At 43.1% G+C, this 22,435-nt stretch overlaps 1 protein-coding gene across 2 annotated transcripts in view; it reads left to right on the top strand.

The window, feature by feature from the left end:
* Positions 1 to 22,435, top strand: part of PTPRA (protein tyrosine phosphatase receptor type A) — a 71,015-nt gene that overhangs the window by 10,147 nt on the left and 38,433 nt on the right. For both annotated transcript variants that reach the window (XM_024743007.1, XM_024743008.1), the window contains 3 exons: positions 11,774 to 11,858; positions 13,050 to 13,123; positions 13,338 to 13,474. In XM_024743007.1, the coding sequence (XP_024598775.1) occupies positions 11,774 to 11,858; positions 13,050 to 13,123; positions 13,338 to 13,474 (296 nt within the window). The remainder of the gene's footprint in view (positions 1 to 11,773; positions 11,859 to 13,049; positions 13,124 to 13,337; positions 13,475 to 22,435) is intronic.

Here is a 22,435-nt window from a genome sequence, read left to right as displayed (position 1 = left end):
CAGTGGCCATGGCTCACGGGCCCCGCTGGTCCGCGGCATGTGGGATCTTCCCGGACCGGGTCACGAACCCGTGTCCCCTGCATCGGCAGGCGGACTCTCAACCACTGCGCCACCAAGGAAGGCCCTTTGGTATGCTTTTGAACAGCAATAGCTGGTGTTTTAATTGCCAGCACATATAAGCATAAAAAAGAGAGGACGGGAGGCAAGCAACTTTGCTTCTTTTCTTTCAAAGTTGAAGAAACTAGTTATTTTCTCATGTGTATTATTTTTTAAATGTATTCCAAATTATTTTGGTAGAGCCAGCCTTTTCCCAATTTTGAAAAATATAAATCATATAAGATTTACCATTTTAACCGCACAGTTCAGTGGCATTAAGTACATTTACATTGTTGTGCAATCATCACCACCATCTGTCTCCAGAATTTTTTATTTTATTTTTTTAATATCATCCCAGACTAAAACTCTGTAACCCATTAAACAATAACTCCTCATTTCTCCTTCCCCCAGCCCCTGGTAACCACTAATCTACTTTCTGTCTCTGTAAATTTGTCTGTTCTGTGTACCTCATTTAAATGGAGTCATACAGTATTTGTTCTTTTGTAACCAGATTTTCTTTTAAAACATTTTCACTGGTGTTTAATTTGGATGATTTGTGTACTATATAGTAATGTATTAAATCCAGTTCTGGCATTATCTACCAAGTACCTCTTCACCATGAAGTCAGTGGTCATGAGTATACTTTCCAGTTGTTATTTAGTCTTTGCTAGTTTTAAATCTCGGTTTCATTAGTTTTGTTCTAGGTGAAACAGACTCTGAGATAAAGATTCTCATGCAGCCCCTGTGAGACAGTGATGGCAGTAGTATTGGGTAGAGGGAGGAAATGAGATACCATGGGGTCAGAGCAAAAGCATTAGTATATGTGGTTAAAACATGGGCTCTGGGGCTTCCTTGGTGGTGCAGTGGTTGAGGGTCCGCCTGCCGATGCAGGGGACACGGGTTCGTGCCCCGGTCTGGGAGGATCCCGCGTGCCGCAGAGCGGCTGGGCCTGTGGGCCGTGGCCACTGAGCCTGTGCGTCAGGAGCCTGTGCTCCGCAACAGGAGAGGCCACAGCGGTGAGAGGCCCGCGTACCACAAAAGAAAAAACAAAAAAAAAAAACAAAAACATGGGCTCTGGAGCTAGACCGCCTGAGTTTGTGTGTTGACTCTCTACCACTTAACCAGCAGGGTGGGGTAGGTACTTAACTCCTGTGCCTCCTTTTGCCATTGGCAAAATAGGATGGGAACAGAATTTCCTTCATAGGGTTGTTGTGAGGAATGAACTAACGTTGAACTAGTGCTTGGCCTACTGCTGGGTCAGCATATAGCAGTTGCTCAGCAACTCTTACCACCACCACCACTCTGTTACTATTACTGTTAATTAGATGGGAGCCTAAGGGGATCAGGAATCTCAGCCAGCCAGTCAGAATTTGTGGAAACAAGGGTGCGCTCCAAGGCAGGGTCATACTGCAGTTTACTACCACAACTGTAGACATTAGTTTATCCTCTGCCCTGTACCTTTCAAACAAAGTTCTGCATAAACCTGTCTCATCTTACTTTTTATTTTAATAGTTTTTTAACTTAGGGTTTTCACATGAAGACTTTATAACTGATATTTGTTAAATAGCAAGAATACAGGATAAAACTAGTCTAACCATACTTTACATTGTTTTAGATGTAATCATTTCTATAACTGGGTTTTTTCAAAAAATCTGGACTAGTACCCTGTTAGTATTTGTGAAAGAGTCCTTGAGCTACAGAGTTCTAGAACCAGGCAGGGTAAACATTCTGTTGCACCCCAGAGGCTCCTTAAAGTTTCTCAGCTCTCAAATCAGATCACCTGCTCCCCCTGGGTTTCTCTTTCAGTACTTTGCTAGAGTTGAAGTCTAGAAGGGAGTTGGCATTCTTGTTAGAGAGGTATTTTGGGGGCTTCCTTTATGGCACAGTGGTTAAGAATCCTCCTGCCAATGCAGGGGACATAGGTTCAAGCCCTGGTCCAGGAAGATCCCACATGCGACGTAGCAGCTAAGCCCGTGCACCACATCTAGTGAGCCTGCGCTCTAGAACCCGCAAGCCACGACTGCTGAGCCCGCGTGCTGCAACTACTGAAGCCCGCGTGCCTAGAGCCTGTGCTTTTCAACAAGAGAAGCCACCGCAATGAGAAGCCCATGTACCACAACGAAGAGTAGCCCCGGCTCATCGCAACTAGAGAAAGCCTGTGTGCAGCAGCGAAGACCCAACACAGCCAAAACATAAAAATAAATAATTTTTTTTAAAAAATAGGTATTTGGGTATTATCACAGCAAGTGACATTATTAAGTGAACTCCATTTATAATGGCTTTCCCTAAGCACCTTTAATAATATATTCATTCAGCACCTATGAGGTGCTGAGGATTCTAGAAAGAAAAAAAAAAGTTCCCTGTCTGATGGAAGAAACGTGTGAACACCAAGAATCAGAGCCCACTCAACTACATGCTATTGGATATATACCATACAAAGTGCTATGTGGGGAGCTTAAAAGGCTCACTATACCTGGGGAGTGGGAAGGAGGCATGAAGGTGAGTTTTGGGCAGTTTAATATATATATGGAAAATGAGGATGCATGAGACAGGGTAAAAGCAAGGACACGTGAAAGAGCCAGTCATGTGTTTGAGGAGCTGTGCATGGTTGACATGCATGAAGTGGGAAGTGGTCAGAGGTAGCCTCAGCAGCAGTGCATTGAGCTCAGGGTGTCTCCTGGTGATGTTAAGGAAGGAAGTGACATGGTCAGATATTTGTTTTAGAAAGATAACTCCAGAGGCCCTAGGGAAGATGGATGGGCAATAGAAATTAAGGTTTCCAAATGGTAATTTGGCCCAAGACAACAGTGATTGGGTTCATCCCAGATGTTTGGGCACTTGAGGCAACTTTTGATGACTTTTGCTGTTTTTAGAGCACTTAACAACCTATAAGAAGCACTTAAAACAACTTTGCCTTTGAGTGTTGATAAATATTTCTACCAAAAAGTGTGAAGATGACAAAAAAAAATGGGCCTTAGGAAGTGAGGCTAGAGGAGTATGGCTTTTATTTCACTGATTTTTTTTTTTTTTTTTTTTTTTTTGGCTACACTGGGTCTTCATTGCTATGCGCGGGCTTTCTCTAGTTGCGACAAGCAGCTGTTGTGGTGTGCGGGCTTCTCATTGCGGTGGCTTCTCTTGTTGCAGAGCATGGGCTCTAGGTGCACGGGCTTCAGTAGTTGCAGCACACGGGCTCAGTAGTTGCGGCACACAGGCCCTAGAGCATGCGGGCTTCAGTAGTTGCGGCGCATGGGCTCAGTAGTTGCAGTGTGTGGGCTCTAGGGCACGTGAGCTTTTTTTTTGCAGTACACGGGCCTCTCACTGTTGTGGCCTCTCCCATTGTGGAGCGCAGGCTCAGCGGCCATGGCTCACAGGCCTAGCCCGGACCAGGGCATGAACCCATGTCCCCTGCATCGGCAGGCGGACTCTCAACCACTGCACCACCAGGGAAGCCCCAGCAGGCGGATTCTTAACCACTGTGCCACCAGGGAAATCCCTTCACTGAGTATTTTTGCGGTTGACCAAGGTGTGTCTTAAGTCCTTGAGTGATTCACCTGTCTACATGTGAGTCCTTAAAATAACATGACCCTTTGTTTTCTTGGAAAGGGGATATAAGCAAATAGACAACTCTTGTCCCAGAACACCATTTTAGTATTTTTAAAATGCTGTCCTCTGGTCTGAGTCTAGGGAGTGAACTTCTGGTAGAATGGGTGGTTGGGGAGTGGGACGTAGGGGTGGGAGTGGCAGGGAATGGACCACTGTTCCTGCCTTGCCTGCATCATGCAAGGCCACATCTCCAGAGGGCCCAGATCAGGACAGGGCTAAGCACAATGATATGATGAGTCCGTCCGGTTTGGGAGGAGCCCTAGGAAGGTGGCTGGATTCTGAGCCTGTCTCCAACTCTGAGATTTGACACAGGGAGCTGTAAATTCTCTCCTACTTTATTAATAGATCTGAGTCTCCTTCCCTCACACAGGCCTGGGAACATCTTTACTATCTGTATTGTCTTTAACTGTATTAAGAACATGGGTGTAATTCAGATTCAAGAGGTAAAATCTGACTTTTATGATAGAGGACTCTTCTGGCCTGAAAGCTTGGGAGAGTTAAAATGTTTTTCCAGCCAACCAACCAACCAACCAACCAACTCGTAGAGAAAGAGATCAGATTTATGGTCACCAGAGGCAGCGGGTAGCAGTAGGGGCAGTCAGAAGATACAAACCTCCAGTTATAAGATAAATAAGTACTAGGGATGTAATGAACAACATGATAAACATAATTAACACTGCTGTTAAATACGAAAAGTTGTTAAGAGTAAATCCTAAGAGTTATCATCACAAGAGAAAAAATTTTTCTGTTTAATTTTGTATCTGTATCAGATCACGGATGTTCACTAAACTTATTTTGATAATCATTTCATGATGTATGTAAGTCAGATATACCTATATACCTTAAACTTTCTGTTTCTGTGATTTTCACTGCTCTGGGTACCTCATATAAATGGAATCATACAGTGTTTGTCTTTTTGTGACTGGCTTATTCACTTAGTATAATGTCTACAAGGTTCATCCTTATATTGTAGCATATGTTTCCTTCCTTTTTAAGACTAAAAATATTTCATTGTACACGTATACCACATTTTGCTTATCCATTCATCTGTCAAAGGACATTTGGTTGCTTCTGCATTTTAGCTATTGTGACTAAACCCATGTTTAGTTATGAAAATGGATATTCTTTTGGGCATATACCCAGAAGTGGAATTGCTGGATCATATGATAATTCTATTTTTAATTTTTTGTGGAACCGTCATACTGTTTTCCACAGCAGCTACACCATTTTACATTTCCACCAACAGTGCACAGGGTTCCAATTTCTCCACATCCTGGCCAACACCTGTTATTTTCTGGGACTTTTTTTTTCCTGATAGGTATGAGATTGCTCCTCATTTTATAGTGGCTTTTTTTTTTAATCGATGCAGGGTCCTCTTGCATAAATTGCTGTATATTTTTAAAGATTTATTCTATTTCTTATACTGCCTCTGCTGTCGTTGGTATTTGTGAAGTCTCCTGTAGGGCTCTGGTTGAGCTTTGCTCTGGAGCACTGAGTTTATTGAAATGTACTCACAGTAGGTGTCCCTTCAGGAAGACAAACAGGAACATATCCTAAACTAGGGGTTCAGTCATTGTTTAGGAAGTTGGACACAGTTATCCTCTAGGCGGAACTGCCTTTCTTTTCCCCTCCTTCATGTCTTGTGGCCTAGAATTACCTCAGGTACCACTCTTGTTCTTCCTCTGTCTTTAGGGCCCACCCAGGAAACCCTCTGTGGACCTAGTGTGGCAGTCATGAGCATCCTCTCTGGATGCCAGTTTTAACCAAAGCAAAACAAGCACTTATGAGACTATCAGGAATACTTAAACAGTAACTGAATATTAGATTATATCAAGGAATTAGTGTTGCTTTTTGGGGGTGGGGCAGCTGTTGGGTCTTTGTTGCTGCACAGCGGCTTTCTCTAGTTGCCGGTAGCAGGGGCTACAGTGTTGCTTTTTAAATAGGGTAAAGGTATTGTGATTATGTTAAGAATCCTTATCTCTTAGTGCCACATGCTGAAGTAAATACAGTTAAAATGATACGTCTCAGATTTGCCTTAATGTAATCCAGTGGTTCTCAGCTCAGGGTGATTTCCCCCCCAAGAAGACATTTGGCAACGTCTGAAGGTGATTTTGGTCATCACAATTAAGGGTTTGCTACTGGCATCTAGTAGCTAGAGACCAGAGATGATGTTAAACATCCTACAGTGCACACGAGAGCCCCCCACAGCAGAGAATTATCTATCCCAAAATGTTATTAGTGTGTGGTTGAGAAACCCAACCCTGGTATAGATGAAAAAACTGGCATCTGGTAATATTGTCAAAGTGAATTGGTCAGTGCATAGGGATTTACTGTAGTGTTCTTTTACTCCTGTGTAAGTTTGAAAGTTTTCCATAATAACAAGTTAAAAAATGTATATGCAGCCTATATATTTTTATATATATATTTTTAGTAAAGAAGCCATCAGCACACCCCCACTCTGTACAGAGTGCTGTTTTTCAAACTGAGCCCAGATGAGACACCACAGCTTGTTGCTCATCCTGTGGGTGTACAGACTGCGTTGGCAAGCCTTTGGTTAAATACCCTACTACCCCAAGACCTACTTTCATCCCCAGTCCTGGTTTGACGCTGAACTTGAGGTGTTTCTAGGCTCAGATTGATGGAACTAGTACTTACCTTTTAACTTGGAGGCTCTTCAGCTGTGATTGATCTCTTCAGCAGTCCAATCCCATCTGCTTTGTTGTCCACAAATCCCTCAAAGTTTCTGGTCTGCTGATGCCACTCTTTGCTGCCTTCCAGATGTGCTTTTTTTTTTTAAGATTTTTTTCTTTTTTAAAAAATTTATTTATTTTTGGCTACATTGGGTCTCCATTGCTGCATGAGGGCTTTCTCTAGTTGCAGCAAGGAGGGGCTACTCTTCATTGTGGTGCGGTGGCTTCTCTTGTTGTGGAGCATGGGCTCTAGGTGCACGGGCTTCAATAGCTGTGGCACATGGGCTCAGTAGTTGTGGCTCGTGGGCTCTAGAGCGCAGACTCACTAGTTGTGGTGCACAGGCTTAGTTGCTCCACGACATGTAGGATCTTCCCAGACCAGGGCTCGAACCTGTGTCCCCTGCATTGGCAGGCGGATTCTTAACCACTGTGCCACCAGGGAAGCCCCAGATGCAATTTTTATTTCATTCGTATTTTTATGTTTCTTCTATTGTTTCAGTGTCCTTTTGGGAAGAGAAAGAAATAAAATTATGGATTCAGCCCACTGTCTTGAGCCAGATGTCTCTAATTACCTTCTTTTTTTTTTCTTCGGTACACAGGCCTCTCACTGCTGTGGCCTCTCCCGTTGTGGAGCACAGGCTCCAGACACATAGGCCCAGCGGCCATGGCTCATGGGCCCAGCCGCTCCGCGGCATGCAGAATCCTCCCAGACCGGGGCACGAACCCGTGTCCCCTGCATCGGCAGGCGGACTCTCAACCACTGCGCCACCAGGGAAGCCCTAATTACCTTCTTTTAATACCTGGTATACAGCCCTCTGTGAGTGGCATTGAACAAAGACATATTTAGTGATAAATCATTAATTATTTTATTCATTCGCTCAGTGTAGTCCATCCAGTATTTGTTTAGTGCCCACTATGTGTGAAATTCTGTGCTAGGTGTTAGGTATATGGTGAGAAGCAAAGTAGGTATATAATCCTTGCCTTTGTGGAATTTATGGTGTAAAGGAAGGACACTCATAATCAGCTATACTCAAATATATAATTATGAAGTGTGAGGGTATTATCAAGAAAAATAACAGAGTGCTCTGTGAGACTAATAAAAAACAATAATAGCTAACACTGACTGTGTACATAATGTGTGCAAGTTACTGTGCCAAGAGCTTTACATGGATGGTCTCATTTAATCTTTAGAATAACTGATTTTACAAATAAGGAAACTAAGGCTTACCTAATTTAATGTTAAGTCAGAAAAGACCTCTCTGGTAAAAGTAACACTTGAAATGAGAACTGGATGACTAGGAGTTAGCCAGGCAAAGAACAGAGGGACGCTATATACAGCAGAAGGAATAACATGTTCAAAGGCCCAAGGAAAGAGTGAACCCAGCATGGAAGGATGCCAGTGGCTGAAGTTCAGTGAGCAAGGAAAGAGTGGGAGGAGATAGAGAAAGCAGGGGCTAAATGGGGGAGGTTGTTATTGGCCAGGGTAAGGATATTAGATTTCATTCTAAAGGCTTGGGAAACCATTGAAAGGTTTTTACATAAGAGGGGAACGTGATCTGATTTGCTTTCTTCAAGATCACTCTCCCTGCTTTCTGGAAAATGGACTGGCAGGGGATAGCAGCTTACCATGATTCAGTTGAGAGAGGACAGAGATTTAGACTAGAGTGATGGCAACAGAGTAGAAAAAAGGCAGACAAATTTGAGGTGTTGGTTTTAGTGCTACAACATTACTTGCAGCTGGGTTGGATATAGATGCTAAGCATGGGAAAGAAACTAAGGGGATTTCCACATTTCTTGCTTGAGCAACAGGGTGGATGGATGGCAGTACTAGCTACTGAATCACCAGTGAGGGAAATTTTTTTAGACCCAGGAAGTTTGCATTGCCTGTGAAATTTAAAGTAGAGGTGACATTATAGTTTCAGAAGAGTTCGAAGAGAGGTCTGACCAAGCAGTGCAGATGTGGGAATTGCTAGCATATCACTTGAGCTTCCAGCCTGATCTGATCAACTAGATAGCATATAGAGAAGAGCGCCAAGAACAGAGCCCTGAGGAAATCAGACATTTAGAGATCTGTGTTAAAAGAGCAACAACTGACAAGGGAAAATAATTTGAAGGAGACAGGACATAGAATCAGAAGAGTGCTTTGTTGTAGAAACCAAGAGAGGAAAGTTCTTCAAAGAGGAGGGAGGGACTTCCCTGGTGGTGCAGTGGTTAAGAATCTGCCTGCCAGTGCAGGGGACATGGGTCCGAGACCTGGTCCAGGAAGATCCCACATGCTGCGGAGCAGCTAAGCCCGTCTGCCACAACTAGTGAGCCTGCGCTCTAGAGCCCGCGAGCCACAACTACTAAGCCCGCCTGCCACAGCTGCTGAAGCCCGTGCACCCAAAGCCCGTGCTTTACAACAAGAGAAGCCACAGCAATGAGAAGCCCATGCACTGCAACGAAGAGTAGCCCCCACTCGCTGCAGCTAGAGAAGGCCTGCGCACACCAGCGAAGACCCAACGCAGCCAAAGATAAAGAAATAAATTTTTTAAAAAGAGAGGAGTGCGTAGTCAGCCAGTTTGAATGCTCATTTTAGTATGAGATCCACATACCAGGGTATGTTTGAAAATTGCCATCAACAAAGAAGCATTGTATAATATCTCCCATCTCTTTAAAAACAAACTTTCTACCCCACTTCTCCCTCCAGCTGCTGCTTTTCTCTGAATCTCTTTACGATAAAAGTCCTCACCTCAAATAAGGAGTCAGTATCTCACTGTCTCTTCTTTCCATCTTTATTTCACTTCATTTGGTCTTTCTCAACAACTGCTTAACTGAAACCACTCTTGAGAAGGTCACCAATAACTGCCCTCTTGTCAAATCCAATTTCACATCTCTGTTTTCATCCTACTGAATCTGTTGATTGAGTATTTGATTGAGTTGACTATTCCCTCCTTCTTGAAAAACTCTCCTCTTGGCTTGCATGACATCACATTCTCCTGGATTACCTCCTACCTCATGACTGCTGCTTATGAGTCAGTTTAACTAGCTGATCTTTTAAAAGAATGTAAATCCATTTATATCTCTCTCCTATTCAAACCCTTCCAGTCACATAGTGTTTCTCATCACATTCAGAACTAAATCCACACTCATTACCATGGCCTGCAAAGCCCTAAGTCTTCTGGCTTCTGCCCACATCTCCAGCCACATCTTGTATGAAAACTGGTCTTTGTGCTATTTCTTGAACCCACCAAATTCCTGAGGGCTCTTATGCTTTGCTTTCCCTGTGCCTAGAAAGCTCTTTGCACAGATCTTTTTGTGGTTCACTTATTCACATTATTTAGACCACTCTAAGTAATGGCTCAGTATAACCACTTCAAACCTTCCCAAACTACTCTAACATAGCCAACCAATTCCCCCTCCCCAAAACCCATCACTCTCTATCCCTTTACCCTTCTTTTCTTCATATATCTTGCCCCTATCTGAAATTGTTCATGAACAGTTTTCTCCCACTTCCCCCAGAATGTCAGCTGTCTGTCGCTTGTCTGTTTAATCAATTCTCTATTCCCAGTGTCTGGAACAGTGCCTGGCATACAGTTGCTGGTCCATAAATTTTTTTTTTTTTTTTTGCGGTTCCCAGGCCTCTCACTGTTGTGGCCTCTCCCAGCGCGGAGTACAGGCTCCGGACGTGCAGGCTCAGCGGCCATGGCTCACGGGCCCAGCCGCTCCGCGGCATGTGGGATCTTCCCAGACTGGGGCACGAACCCGTGTCCCCTGCATAGGCAGGCGGACTCTCAACCACTGCACCACCAAGGAAGCCCCATAAATTTTTTTGTAAATTTATTTATTTTATTTCTTTTTGGCTGCATTGGGTCTCCATTGCTGCACATGGGCTTTCTCTAGTTGCGGGGTCTGCTCTTGTTGCAGAGCACAGGCTCTAGGCACGCGGGTTTCAGTAGTTGTGGTGCATGAGCTCAATAGTTGTGGCTCGCGGGCTCTAGAGCACAGGCTCAGTAGTTGTGGCACACGGGCCTAGTCGCTCTGAGGCATGTGGGATCTTCCCGGACCAGAGATCGAACCCATGTCCCCTGTACCAGCAGGCGGATTCTCAACCTCTGTGCCAACAGGAAAGTCCCCATAAATATTTTCTGAATGAATGCTGCTAAGAAGTTGAATTAGATGAGGATGGGATTGTTTCCATTGGATTTGGCAATATACCATTTGTTGGTGTCTTTGATGAGCAATTTAAATGGCTCACTGAAGGTAGGAGTCAGAGCAAAATAGATTAAGAAGTACCCAGAGGTAAGGGGTTGGAGAAAACAACTGTTAAATAAGACAACCATTGTGAGAAGTTAACTGTGAAGAGAGACATGGGGCTGGCTGTTTGTGGTTGGAGGAGGGTAAATGAGGTCAGGAAGACAGGTCTTTGAAGTGACAGTAATAGATGTAATACAGAACATATGTGACAGGATTGACCTTTACATGGGGGGATCTCCTAAAGAGGATGAAAAGTGGTGCTGCTAGGAAAGATGGAAAATGGAGAAGATAGTTACAAATTCAGGCTGGTCGTGTAGTTCGTGATGGGGGCATGAGAGTGCAGGAAGAGGATGAGGTGGCACCTGGTCAGCTGCCATGAGGTTCAGTGTCAGGTGGAAAGGAAGCCAGGCCCTATGGAATGGAGGGCAGAGTTGCTGTATCTCCAAGCCAGATGTCGCTGTAGTTGGGGTCCTGGTAAAAGGTAGCTGTGGAAAGAGGGAGAAAAGAGTACCCAGCGTTTTTTGACACAGTGCTTAAGGATCTAATAATGTGTCCTTGCTTTAATCAGGAACAGTATTCTCTGTGCCAGGAAACCATTTGGATTTATGATAGGAAAATTGTCATTTTTCCTTTCTCTCCCATCTTCCTCTAGATGGAGCGCACTGAGCCTGGGAGAAAGTACATTGTTGGCCCTGAACACCCAGCTTGCCATTAGGAATGATGAATACTCTATGAAATATTTGAGTATTTCTTATGTGCTGAGCACTGTTTTTGTTTTAGGCTCTATAGCAATGAAAGAAACAGTCTCTACCTTCAAAGAGCTTTCATTGTAATGCAGGGAGACACAAAATAAACATATGTATGATAAGTCAGAGATGGGGTGGACATGTCACCCTGGGCTCTTACCCTACTGTACCCTCCTCTTCACCCAATAGTCTCTCTCTCTCCCTCTCTCTCTCTCTCTCTCTCTCTCTCTCCCCCTCTCCCCCACACCCCTCCTTCTCTCCCTCTCTCCCTCCCCATGCCCAGCCATCTACATAAGCATTTGGAGGAGCCCTTCTTCCTCATTTGGGTGTTTCCCTGAGTAGCCAACTTGAGCCCTCCATTACATACAATGATAATAACATGTTTCATTCTCTTGATTTCAGATGAGACGCCAATTATTGCAGTGATGGTGGCCCTGTCCTCTCTGCTAGTGATCGTGTTTATTATCATAGTTTTGTACATGTTAAGGTGAGCGTGCTAATGCTTCTGCATTCTCTTGGACTCTGTTTCAATACCCCAGGGTCTCAATAAGCCCACACAGTCCAGAAGACAGTAGGATAAAGACAGTGAATGGGATAGAGGGGAATGACTCATGGTAGCACTCCTAAGATTAAAATTCTGCTTAGAAATGTTTTAAAGTTTTACATAGTCTTCCTTAACACCTAGCCCCTCCCCTTTGCTTCCATCTGTCCCAAGTCCAGTCCCTCAACTCCAGTTCACCCTAAAATCCAGGACAGTGGTTTAGAGGTTGAGGGAAGAAGCCACAGTCTGTAGTTACTAATAGGCATTTTAAGATCTTCAGATTTAGCCCTATTGAAACAACCCCTGAAAGCACCCCAGTGAAGATGATGTGCTCAGTAAAGGTCTACTTTATTTCTAGTTGGGGCTTTGTCCCCAAACCCTTCTAGGGCCCCTGACTCTGGCATGCTGAACTGAACCATGTGAGCTACAGAGTTTCTCTTTCTGACTTTTCTTCCAGGGTCTTGTAGGTATTACTCTTCAAACAGGTACCAAAGCCAGGAAGGGAAACCTAAGGGAGGGAAAAAGAAGGTGATTTGTTCTCCTCCTGCTGAAGTCTCCACCCTGACTAATTGGGTTTAACTCTACCCTTATTTTTGGCTTAAGCTACTCTGGGCTCCCTCTCTTCTTCTGCAGGGATAAAGAGAGGGAAACCTTGTACACCCCTACAGTTTGTCGTGTGTCTCCACCTTTCTGCAGGAGACTTGTGGCCAGACCTGTGCCAACCCCGTCTGAAGCTCTGGGCTTCTCCCTGGTTACACCAGGGAAGTACCAGGATTTTTGTTTGATACTCTTATCACCCCCCACTGTATTCTACCCACACATCCTACTTCCACCTGGTGTGGCTATGATCTGCAGCGAATCCTGGAACTGGAGCTGCACAGAGGAGCCATTCAAGCCAGAACATACTGTGCGGTTCTCTGGGTTGGATTCTAGTGTGCTGAGGGTGAGCAAGAGCACAATGAGGTGCTCAGTCACCACTGGAGCGGCTTCCGTGTGTGCAGAACCTGTCTCTAAAAGAGCCTGTTTTTTGGTAAAGGATATTTTAAAAGGCTGAATCAGTAAGTGGAGCTACAAAGCCAATGATTGGTCTCTCCTGACTCTGTGCTTAGTGTTTCACTGTGAACATTTTCTCATTAGGTTTAAGAAATACAAGCAAGCTGGGAGCCACTCCAATTCGTTCCGCTTATCCAATGGCCGCACTGAGGATGTGGGTAAGACACCCCTAAATTACATGGGGAACCTTCACAGAGAAGGAAAATCAAGAAAATAGGAGTTTCCCCATCCTGAAAGGAAAGGAAAAAAGAGACTTGAAAGCAGCCCTAGTTTTTGGATGCCTGACCAATGAGATAGAACCCCTAATTTAGTCTCCAGAGAAGGGCTGTGTCCCCAGGGCACCTGACCAACCTTCCCCCTTATGCACTGCAGAACCCCAGAGCGTACCACTTCTGGCCAGGTCCCCAAGCACCAACAGGAAGTATCCGCCCCTGCCCGTGGACAAGCTGGAAGAGGAGATTAACCGGAGAATGGCTGATGACAATAAGCTCTTCAGAGAGGAATTCAACGTGAGTTCTTTGCTGAGGCTGGTGTGTCAGCAGGGAGGAAGGCAGACCTAAGGTCAAATCTTTTGAATCATGGGGTAGAAAACAGTTTTCTAATGGGTTAAGAGGTGAGAAATTTTTTACCAGGTTCATCTGACTCCTTTCTATGTGACCATGGACAGGAAATGCAAAAAGATTTGCCATACCTCCCTCTTCTACCCATCTATCCATTCATTCATCATTGCATCTGTTACTTTTGTTTAATAAATACTTATCAAGCATCTGATATGTGCAAGGTGCCAGGGATTTGCTGGGGAGCAAAAACAGATCTAGTCCCTACACTCAGGGAACTTGCTGTGTAAGTTCAAACAGCAATATAGAACATGAAGAACTGGTGTAGAGGCATAGGAACCTATATTAAGAGGTGGCCTTTTAGAGTCTAGAGCCAGGGGTCACAGGGTATCTTAAGTAGACATTAGGAATAGGTCATTGTGGAAAATGAGGACCATGGCAGACTGCAGAGCGCAGGCCTCATCCTGGGTAGTATTTACATTTGTGTGTTTTATAACTCTCTCAAGGAAGCAGAACATGTTTGTGAATCTACCAGTTGATGATTCCAGTCCACCAGTTCAGAACTTCCTTTAAAAATGATATTTTAATTGAGACCTAATCATAGGCAAGGGCATTGGGGAAAGGGGGATGGGGAACATTCCAGGCACTGGGAATATCAGGAGCAATCTGTCAGTAGTGAGGGTGGGTGAGGGAAGGGCACATTCAAAAAATAATGAAGGACTGGGAGTGGCTGAAGGGCAGAGACTTAAGGGAGTAGTAAGAGATGAAAATGTAGAAGACTGGGCCAGACTGTAGATCTTGTAGAATGTCATGAGAGAAGTGGGAAGCCACAGACCAACCAGATTTGTAATTTGGAAAAAATGACTCAGACTACTAGTTAGAGAATAGCCCATGGGGAGACCAGGATAGAAGCAGGAAATACAGTTAGGGGCTGCAGCAGTTAAGACCAGAGTCGCTGATAGATTGATGTAAAGTGGTAATGATTAGGGAAAGGGGAATGGATTTGAGGACACAGGAACAGTTCCAGAGTTGGCTAATTCATCAACTTGGGCATTGTTAAACTCTGCCTCCTTCATATCTTTCCACTCAGCCATGTGTCAGTCCTGTCTCTTAGGCTGGCTTTCCTCATGTTGCCAAAATGGCTGCCCAGGGAATTCCCTGGCAGTCCAGTGGTTAGGACTTCGTGCTTTCACTGCTGAGGACCCGGGTTCAATCCCTGGTTGGTGTACTAAGATCCCATAAGCCATGCAGCGTGACCCCCCCAAAAAATAATGGCTGTCCCAGTTCTAGGCACCACATGGGGGTAAACAAGGTCCAGTGGGAAGAGAATGACTGTTTCTTCCTGTATGTCTCCTTTTATTAGTGAGGAAAACTTTCCCAAAAGCTTCTGGAGACTTCCCTGGTCACATATTCCTTCTTAAACTAGTCATAAGCAAGGGAGAAATAGACTTACTGCAACTGGCTGAGACCAATCCAGATTATTCCAGTGTCATGTAGAGGATAGGCGGATAACCCACAGAATGGGAGCTCTAGTAGCAAGGAGGAATGTTTATTGAGTGGGTGGGTTACCACTCATATCTGCTCCACCTCTGAAGGGCTTGGGGGAGTGGAGAGTGATGTGGTCAGATTTGTACTCTGAGAAAATCACTAGCTACAATGTGGAGAATAGATGGGAGGGAAGCAAGAGGTGAAGCAGAAGACCATTTACCAGGCAAGAGTTAAGGTAATAACTTGGACCCTTTTTTCTGGCTGTTAGAAAAACAACACCATTTAATGCTCATTATTGATTATGAACATTTACCTCATCCCACAGGATAGCACCTCAGCCTCAACACTATAGCTAGGTCTCCAGTAGGCACTCTGCTGTTTTTTAAATATGATGCAAGCTACTTCTGGGTGATGGGTATGTGACCTGGTGGCTGTACTTTTTTCTGTGAAATGAGTTCTTTGTTTAGAGGTGATTCCCTGAGATCCCATGATAAGGCATTCCAGTGAATACCTGGATAGAGGTGGTGTTCCTAAGAGGCATGGTAGGCAAATTCAGATAGGTATTGTGACAGTCAATTGCCGTGGTATCATGGCCACTATGTTCATGGGCTCATTGGGCCAGCACTGGGGTGGTGAGGGAAAGGGCCGACCAACATCTCCTGGGTTCTTGCAGTGAGTGCCATTCAGTGAGCATACACATGGAGCATAAATATTTTCTGTCTTTTTTGTCCCGGTTATCTACTACCCAGGGATCAGCTTAGATCCTGACATCCAGTGAAGTGGATGGTGTGATACCTTGCTTGAAGTTCTGTTCACCGGACAGATTTCTCTTTTATACTCATTCAGAGCCATACCTTAAGTAGATTATCCCATAGCAATCTGCTTCCAGAATAGGCTAGCATGTCTCACAGAGCCATTTGTACACTAGGCTGGACTTTTTTCTCCTTTAATCAACTGTTAATATCATCAGGAGATTAGAGGAATGTATTGAAGGAGTGGGTGTGTGGCACGCGTTCTGTACACATCAGTTTCAGCTGAATTCTGGACATGTCCCAATTTATAGCTTATTGAATCACATAATACTTAGTTTATGATGGGTAGTTGACGTCATATGGATATCTAGTGTCCCATGGTCAGGCTTACAGTCTCTACCAGACCCCAGTGCTAAGCTAGGATCATAATCTTGCTGACAGGATCATGGTCTTGTCCCCAAATCCTAAGGTTTTTCATCATGATTCTCCTGCTCAGCCTGAACTACACTTAGGGCCCCATAGAATCTACCAGAGCTAATTTCTCTATGGCCTGGATCAGCTAGAGAGCCGTCTCTTTTCAGATCACTCAATAAATGAGTCAGAATAGGACACCAGCATGTGGTATACGCATGCTGTCTCCAAAATCCATAATGGCCCAGCAAGCATCACTCCTCCTCTTTGAAGTGGGCGGTGGGGAGGGCGTGGGGGCAAGGAGTGGCAACTTACCCTTTACGTTGGAGGGGATATCCTGACGTGCTGCTGGCTTTTGACTTTCAGAAAACTTGGCCAAGGTGGCAGGCCACTATATAGTTGTCAGGGTGATGTCCTGTGAAACAGTGAGACAAAATCCCAGTGAACCAGTTCACAGCAGAGAGAGGTCAAGATGATTTATCACTGAAGCTGCTCCTGCCATGAGAAAGGGAAACTGCTTCATGTAGTCCTTGTGCATCATAAAGGAAAAAATAAGTGTACTTGCCTCATTAATAGCGAAATTCCAGGTACCACGGGTTATCTTAATCTGTAGGAAATATAACATCTGGAAAAGCAACTGCAAATCTGCAGCTCCACATGGTTCATGTATGACATTATACTGACATTCTTAAAAACTGTCAGCTTATCTGTTTGGTAACTTGCATGGAGAGTAATAGGAAGCATCAGAATAGCTAATATTAGTAGTTATTGAGCACTTGCTTCATGCCATCACTAAACTCACACATCTAAATGGATTATCTCATCATTATCCCACAACTTTTAAGTTTCCTGTAGCACTTAGGAGCTCTGTGACTCATCTAGGGACCTAGCCTTTTGGTAAAGGGAGATGACTGCTCCAGCAGCTTGCATTTGCTCTAGCTACTGGAATGGTACCTATCCAAAGGGTTAGGGGACCAGTGTGGTTATTCCTGCTCCTTGCTGTAGAATTCCATTCCAGCCATACATTGGGAAAATAGGTAGCTCCTAACATGAGACTACTTCAAGCCAAAAATCCTTCCATCTCCTGGGCTACAAAGGCTCCATTCAAACTAGCATGAAATTATAGCATTCTGGGTTCCCAGGAATTAGTTATCTGAAGGCCAGAACCCAGTAGACCTCAAAAGATGTATTTGCCTTTACCCAGTGATTACCATGGTAAATGCCTGCAGATTCTTAAGGCAAGACGAGGAGGAAGGTTCATGGTATAGGAGTGTTGATGTGCTGTGGCAGGGTTCTTTCTTACATGTGCCCATCATTGAAGGGTTCTAGGTCTGTGAACTGACTCAGGCCTGAGAGTTGGATGAGAAGGAGCCCTTCTCTAGCATGAGAGTCTAGTCAGGCCCCCTCAACTGACCTGAGCTGGCTGCCTCCCATTTCCATTGTTGGGAGCTTCACAACAAATTATCCACCTCAGAGAAGTCTGAGCCCTGGTGAACTGTGGCCTCTGAGGCTTTTTTCTTCCCACTAAGATCAAGAATCCCTTTTTGAAGTCAGTTCCTTCTTCTAAAAGATGCAGGTGCTTTCCTCACCCATGTACACCCTCTAGTGAGGCATGCATCAAGGACATGATGAAGGTGTCAGTGAGAAGGTTGAGGCTGTTGGATCCCCTGTAACACTGATTTCCTCTACTTTGTGCCAAGGGCTTTCTGGCTTTTCTTTGTTACCTAGCTGAACCCAACATTCCATCCAGGTTCCTACTGGCCACCCCACCCCACCCCACCATTAGAACCGTGGCCAGTTTCCTGAGCGGTTACACTAACTGCAGAAGTTCAGATAACCGTACCATAACTAGAAATCTAGCCATATTCAAAAATTAGAATTAGACCCCTCCTTGGTCTAACATCCTCAAAATGTATATCAACAACTATTCCTATGGTTTTTGGTGATCCAACTCAGTGAATTCCTGCAGTTTCTTCTGGGTGTTAGTTCTTTGCTTTTCTACCTTCTTTATGTATTTTACCCTCCAGATCGCGTTATGCTTGCATCCTGATTATCCATGAGCAATGAGAGCTGGGTTGTGGGGCAGTTTTCATCATGAAAGCAGGATGCAGTAGAGAGCACAATAGAGATTTTTAGAAGTTGGCTTTCCCCAACTCCTCTGTTTCCTTTCTGCATCATTTCAGTTATCTCACTTTAAAGCCGTGTCTTTCACATGACCAGCCAAGGAAAGATGTGAATTCCATTGGCATTAACATTTAACAACCAGCAAAATTCTGAAACTTTAACTTTTGTTTCAGCAAAATACATATAGCACAATCATAGAAGGGCCCTGAATTTTGTGCTGTCTTTGGAGATAAGTATTTGATTTTGGAGCTGGGCTTTTTCTTGTTTTACTATCTAAAATTGTCAGAAATAATCCTATTCCTTGGTTTCAGCATTTCTCATGTCCTTTTAATTGGCACTCCCCCTCCCCCAACTCCTTTAAAATCAGCTAGAGCATATCCCAGGTGATTGCAAGCCAATATGAAGTAACTGTTTTACAGTTGTGAGGTATGAGTGGCTTGCCCTTTCCCATAATGCAAGTTGGTTGACAGTTCCTTTCCCTTCATCTGAACTCGGTAATCAGGTTCACATCACCCGTATTTTCCCCATCAGTATCTCACCTACAACCCCACTCTCTGTTACTAACTGCTAAGTGAGTTAAGGTCTTTTACTTAAAAACAAGAGAAGTCAACTCAAGCAAAGAAGTGGGGAAGCTGGCAGAATCAAAAGATGAGATAGACTACCAGCCTTTGGACAGAGCAGGTCCTATTCTGGTGGGTCTGGGCCCTCTAGGGAAGCCTCTGCTTCTTCCTGGGTTTCAAAATCCTGGAAAAGAGAATCTAGTTGATAATAAATGTAGGTCAGGTGTGACTGTGCTTGCATCGGTCAGCCCTGGCAGGAAAGAGGAGAGTTAACACACAGGACAAACACACTAATTTGTGTCCGCTATCATAGAATAATATTCTTGTAATCATGGGGTGAGGAAGGCCTTTCTAAGCAAAACACAAGATTCAGAAGCTAGAATAGAATAGATTGAAAGATAATAAATATATTAAGATGTTAAGCATCTCTGAAAAATAACACCATAAGGAAGTGGCCAACTGGGAGAAACTATTTGCCACAGGTAGACAGAGAATTTTCCATAATATATAGAGCTTCTCCAAACCTGTGAGAAAAAAGTAAACATTGCAGGATAAAAATTGGCAGTTCAGAGGTGAAAAACAAATGGTCTATAATCATAGGAAAAGAAGCTCAACTATATTTAGTAATCCAGATATCCAGATTAAAACTAACCATTATTTTGGGCCTGTTAGATTTGAAAATTTTATAAGATTGATATCAAGTATGGGCAGGGGTAGGGGGATAAAGAAACTCTTACACACAGGTAGGGGAAGTTTAAATTGATACAGCATTGGAAGGATGATTTGGCAGTATCAACCAAATTTTAAATGCTTATGCTATCTGACCTAACTTATGGGACTCTATCAGAAAACAAAATATATATTTGTACAAGGATGTTCATTGTAGCATTACTTATAATAGCAAAGAAAATAAAGTGGAAAATATTTATCTATCAAATAGCAGAATGGCTAAATAATTTCTTGCATCTATTATGAAATTCTGTACTGTCATTAAAATAAATGTGTTAACATAGAAAAATATGGGAAAAAACATATTCCAAGGGACTTTACATGGTATAATCCCCTTTTTAAAAAAAAATCTATATATGTCTGCATTTGAGTGTGTTAATGCCTTTTTTTTTTTTTTTTTTAAGTCTGGAGGAATACTGTGAACTGAGCAGTGGTTGCCTACAAGGACGGGTAGAAGACAGGAGAGACATGATAGGGAACTTCCACTTTCTACTGAATTATTTGACTGTCTTTTACAACAAGCATATTTTTAAATAACATTTTTAAAAGCAGACATTAAAACCTTAAAAGGAGCTTCCCTGGTGGTCCAGTGGTTAACACTCCGTGCTTCCACTGCAGGGGGTGCAGGTTTGATCCCTGTTTGGGGAGCTGAGATCTGCGTGCCTTGCAGTGCAGCCAAAAAGAAGAAGAGGAAAAAACTTTCAAAAGTTTTTTTAATATAGTAAACAAAGCTATTCAAGCTTATTAGCTTTAGCATAGTATCCATTATGCTTTAATGTACAGATGGCATATAGAATAGAGTTGGTGTCCCCAGCTTGAACTGTGCCAAGAGTCTTGTGGTCAGGTCTCTGTGAAAAGGAATATCATTAAATGGGAAGTTGTTTTGGAGGAAAAACTGGACCGTGGGGGTGAACAGCTGAAGAAACAACAAGCATAGGAAATGACAGCTGTTTTCGGATATCTGACAGACTAAATGGGGAGTGTGTAACATTTCTGTGAAACCCCACTGTGGTTGAAAGTTGTGGGTAATGGAACTTTTGTCCTAAAGTTATAAGCTGGAACATTTTACTGACCAGCATTTTTCTCAGAAGGAAGCACTGAAGTTGTTTAAAAGAAACACTTTGAAAAGCCACTTATTGAGGTCCCTAAAACATGTTTAAGGTTTAATAAATAAATAAATAGACTTTAGTTAGCTCCTGAGATGAAGGGGATAGGAGACAGCTAGGGAAAGAACTAGAGGCTATGAGGTGGTCACAATCTGTGAATTGTGAAATGTGAAACCCCCCAACCCACGCAGGACCCTGCATCTTTAGTAGAGAGAGCTTAATTCTTGGATTGCCAGGTAAAGAGACATTTATGTGTAATTTGGTGACAGAACTGTGTGGCATCTGAGTGAATCAGAGGCAGAATAGTCTCTGCATTGATGAGTTGTCTCCAAATAAATGTATCAGAGCCAAAGGCCTATAGGAATTATCAGTACCTATGTCAAGGGCCTTAGAATTCAACAGTCCAGGGAATTGGGAGTTCAGGATTTCCAAGGGGCAGGGAAGGTACCAGCTGACCTCCTGGGTTTTACACTAGTCAGTACAAGGGGAAAGCAAATTGTGTATCTGGGTGTTAAGTCCTTCTAAACAGAGCTGTTCCAAGATCAGGGGAACTGCCTTGGAAAGTAGTAGTCTCCCCATCACAGCAGAGTGTTCAGGCACTGGTGACTGTGGCCAAAGTATTTGGAAGGGGATTCAAACTTTAAAGTGAATGAGATTCAGTACTATACTGGAGACGTTAACACAGTAAGGCAAGAAAAGAAACGAAAGGTATTACGGATTGGAAAGGAAGAGACAAAAATCAGTTTTTTTCACAGAGGAGATTATTGTCCCAGAGAAATCCAAAGACTCATCAGATAAATTATTAGAATTCATGTTATTTTAACAGAGTTGATAGGTATAAAAACAGCATAAAAATGAATGCATTTCTGTTTATAAGCCACAATCAGAAAATCTAATAATTTTTAAAAGATGCCATTTACAATAGCATCCAAAATGTGAAGTACCTAGGAATAAATTTAGTAAAATATTTACAAAATCTTTGGAGAAAATTATAAAAATGTTTGAAGACATTAAAGAAAAAAACCTAAATTAGTGAAAGAAATAAGATCAATGGATTAGAAGGCTCAGTATTGTAAAGTTGTCAATTCTCCCCAAACTGATATATAGATTCAATGCAATTCCAATAAAAATCCCAACAGGTTTTTTGTGGAACTTGACAAGCTGATTCTAAAATTAATATGGAAGAGAAAAGATTCAAGAATAGCCAAGACATTCCTGAAGAAGAAGAACAAGGTGAGGAGACCCGCCTTACCAGTATAAAGAGTCATTATAAAGTTTAGTAATTAAGACAGTTTTGTATTGGCACTGGAATAGATTGACCAGCGGAATAAAATAGAGAACCCAGAAGCAGATTCATATGTAAAGGGAAACCTATTTGTGACAAATGCTGTTGTAGTTTTGCTGGGGTAGAGGATGGTCTTTACAATAAATAGAGCTCAGACAATTGGGTAACCCCATGGGAATAAATGAAATTGAATTCCTGTCTCATACCAAAAATCAGTCCCAGTTGATGTAAACACTGAAATTTAAAGGAAAAAATGTAGAGACAATAATGTAGGAAAATATACTATGATCTCACATAAGAAGGTGTTCTTAAGACTTAAAATGTTTATAAAGGGAAAGATTGATCAACTTGACTACATTAAAATGCAAAACTTCTGTTCATAAATAAATACTATAAAGAAAATGAAGGGGCAGGCCACAAACTTGGTAAAAAATACTTGTAACACTTATAACTGATAA

This window comes from Neophocaena asiaeorientalis, unplaced genomic scaffold (assembly GCF_003031525.2).
Source record: "Neophocaena asiaeorientalis asiaeorientalis breed wild unplaced genomic scaffold, Neophocaena_asiaeorientalis_V1.1 scaffold82, whole genome shotgun sequence".
Lineage (NCBI taxonomy): Eukaryota > Metazoa > Chordata > Mammalia > Artiodactyla > Phocoenidae > Neophocaena > Neophocaena asiaeorientalis.
The sequence above is the reverse complement of the archived record's forward strand: the minus strand, read 5'-3'. Positions and strand labels throughout refer to the sequence as shown.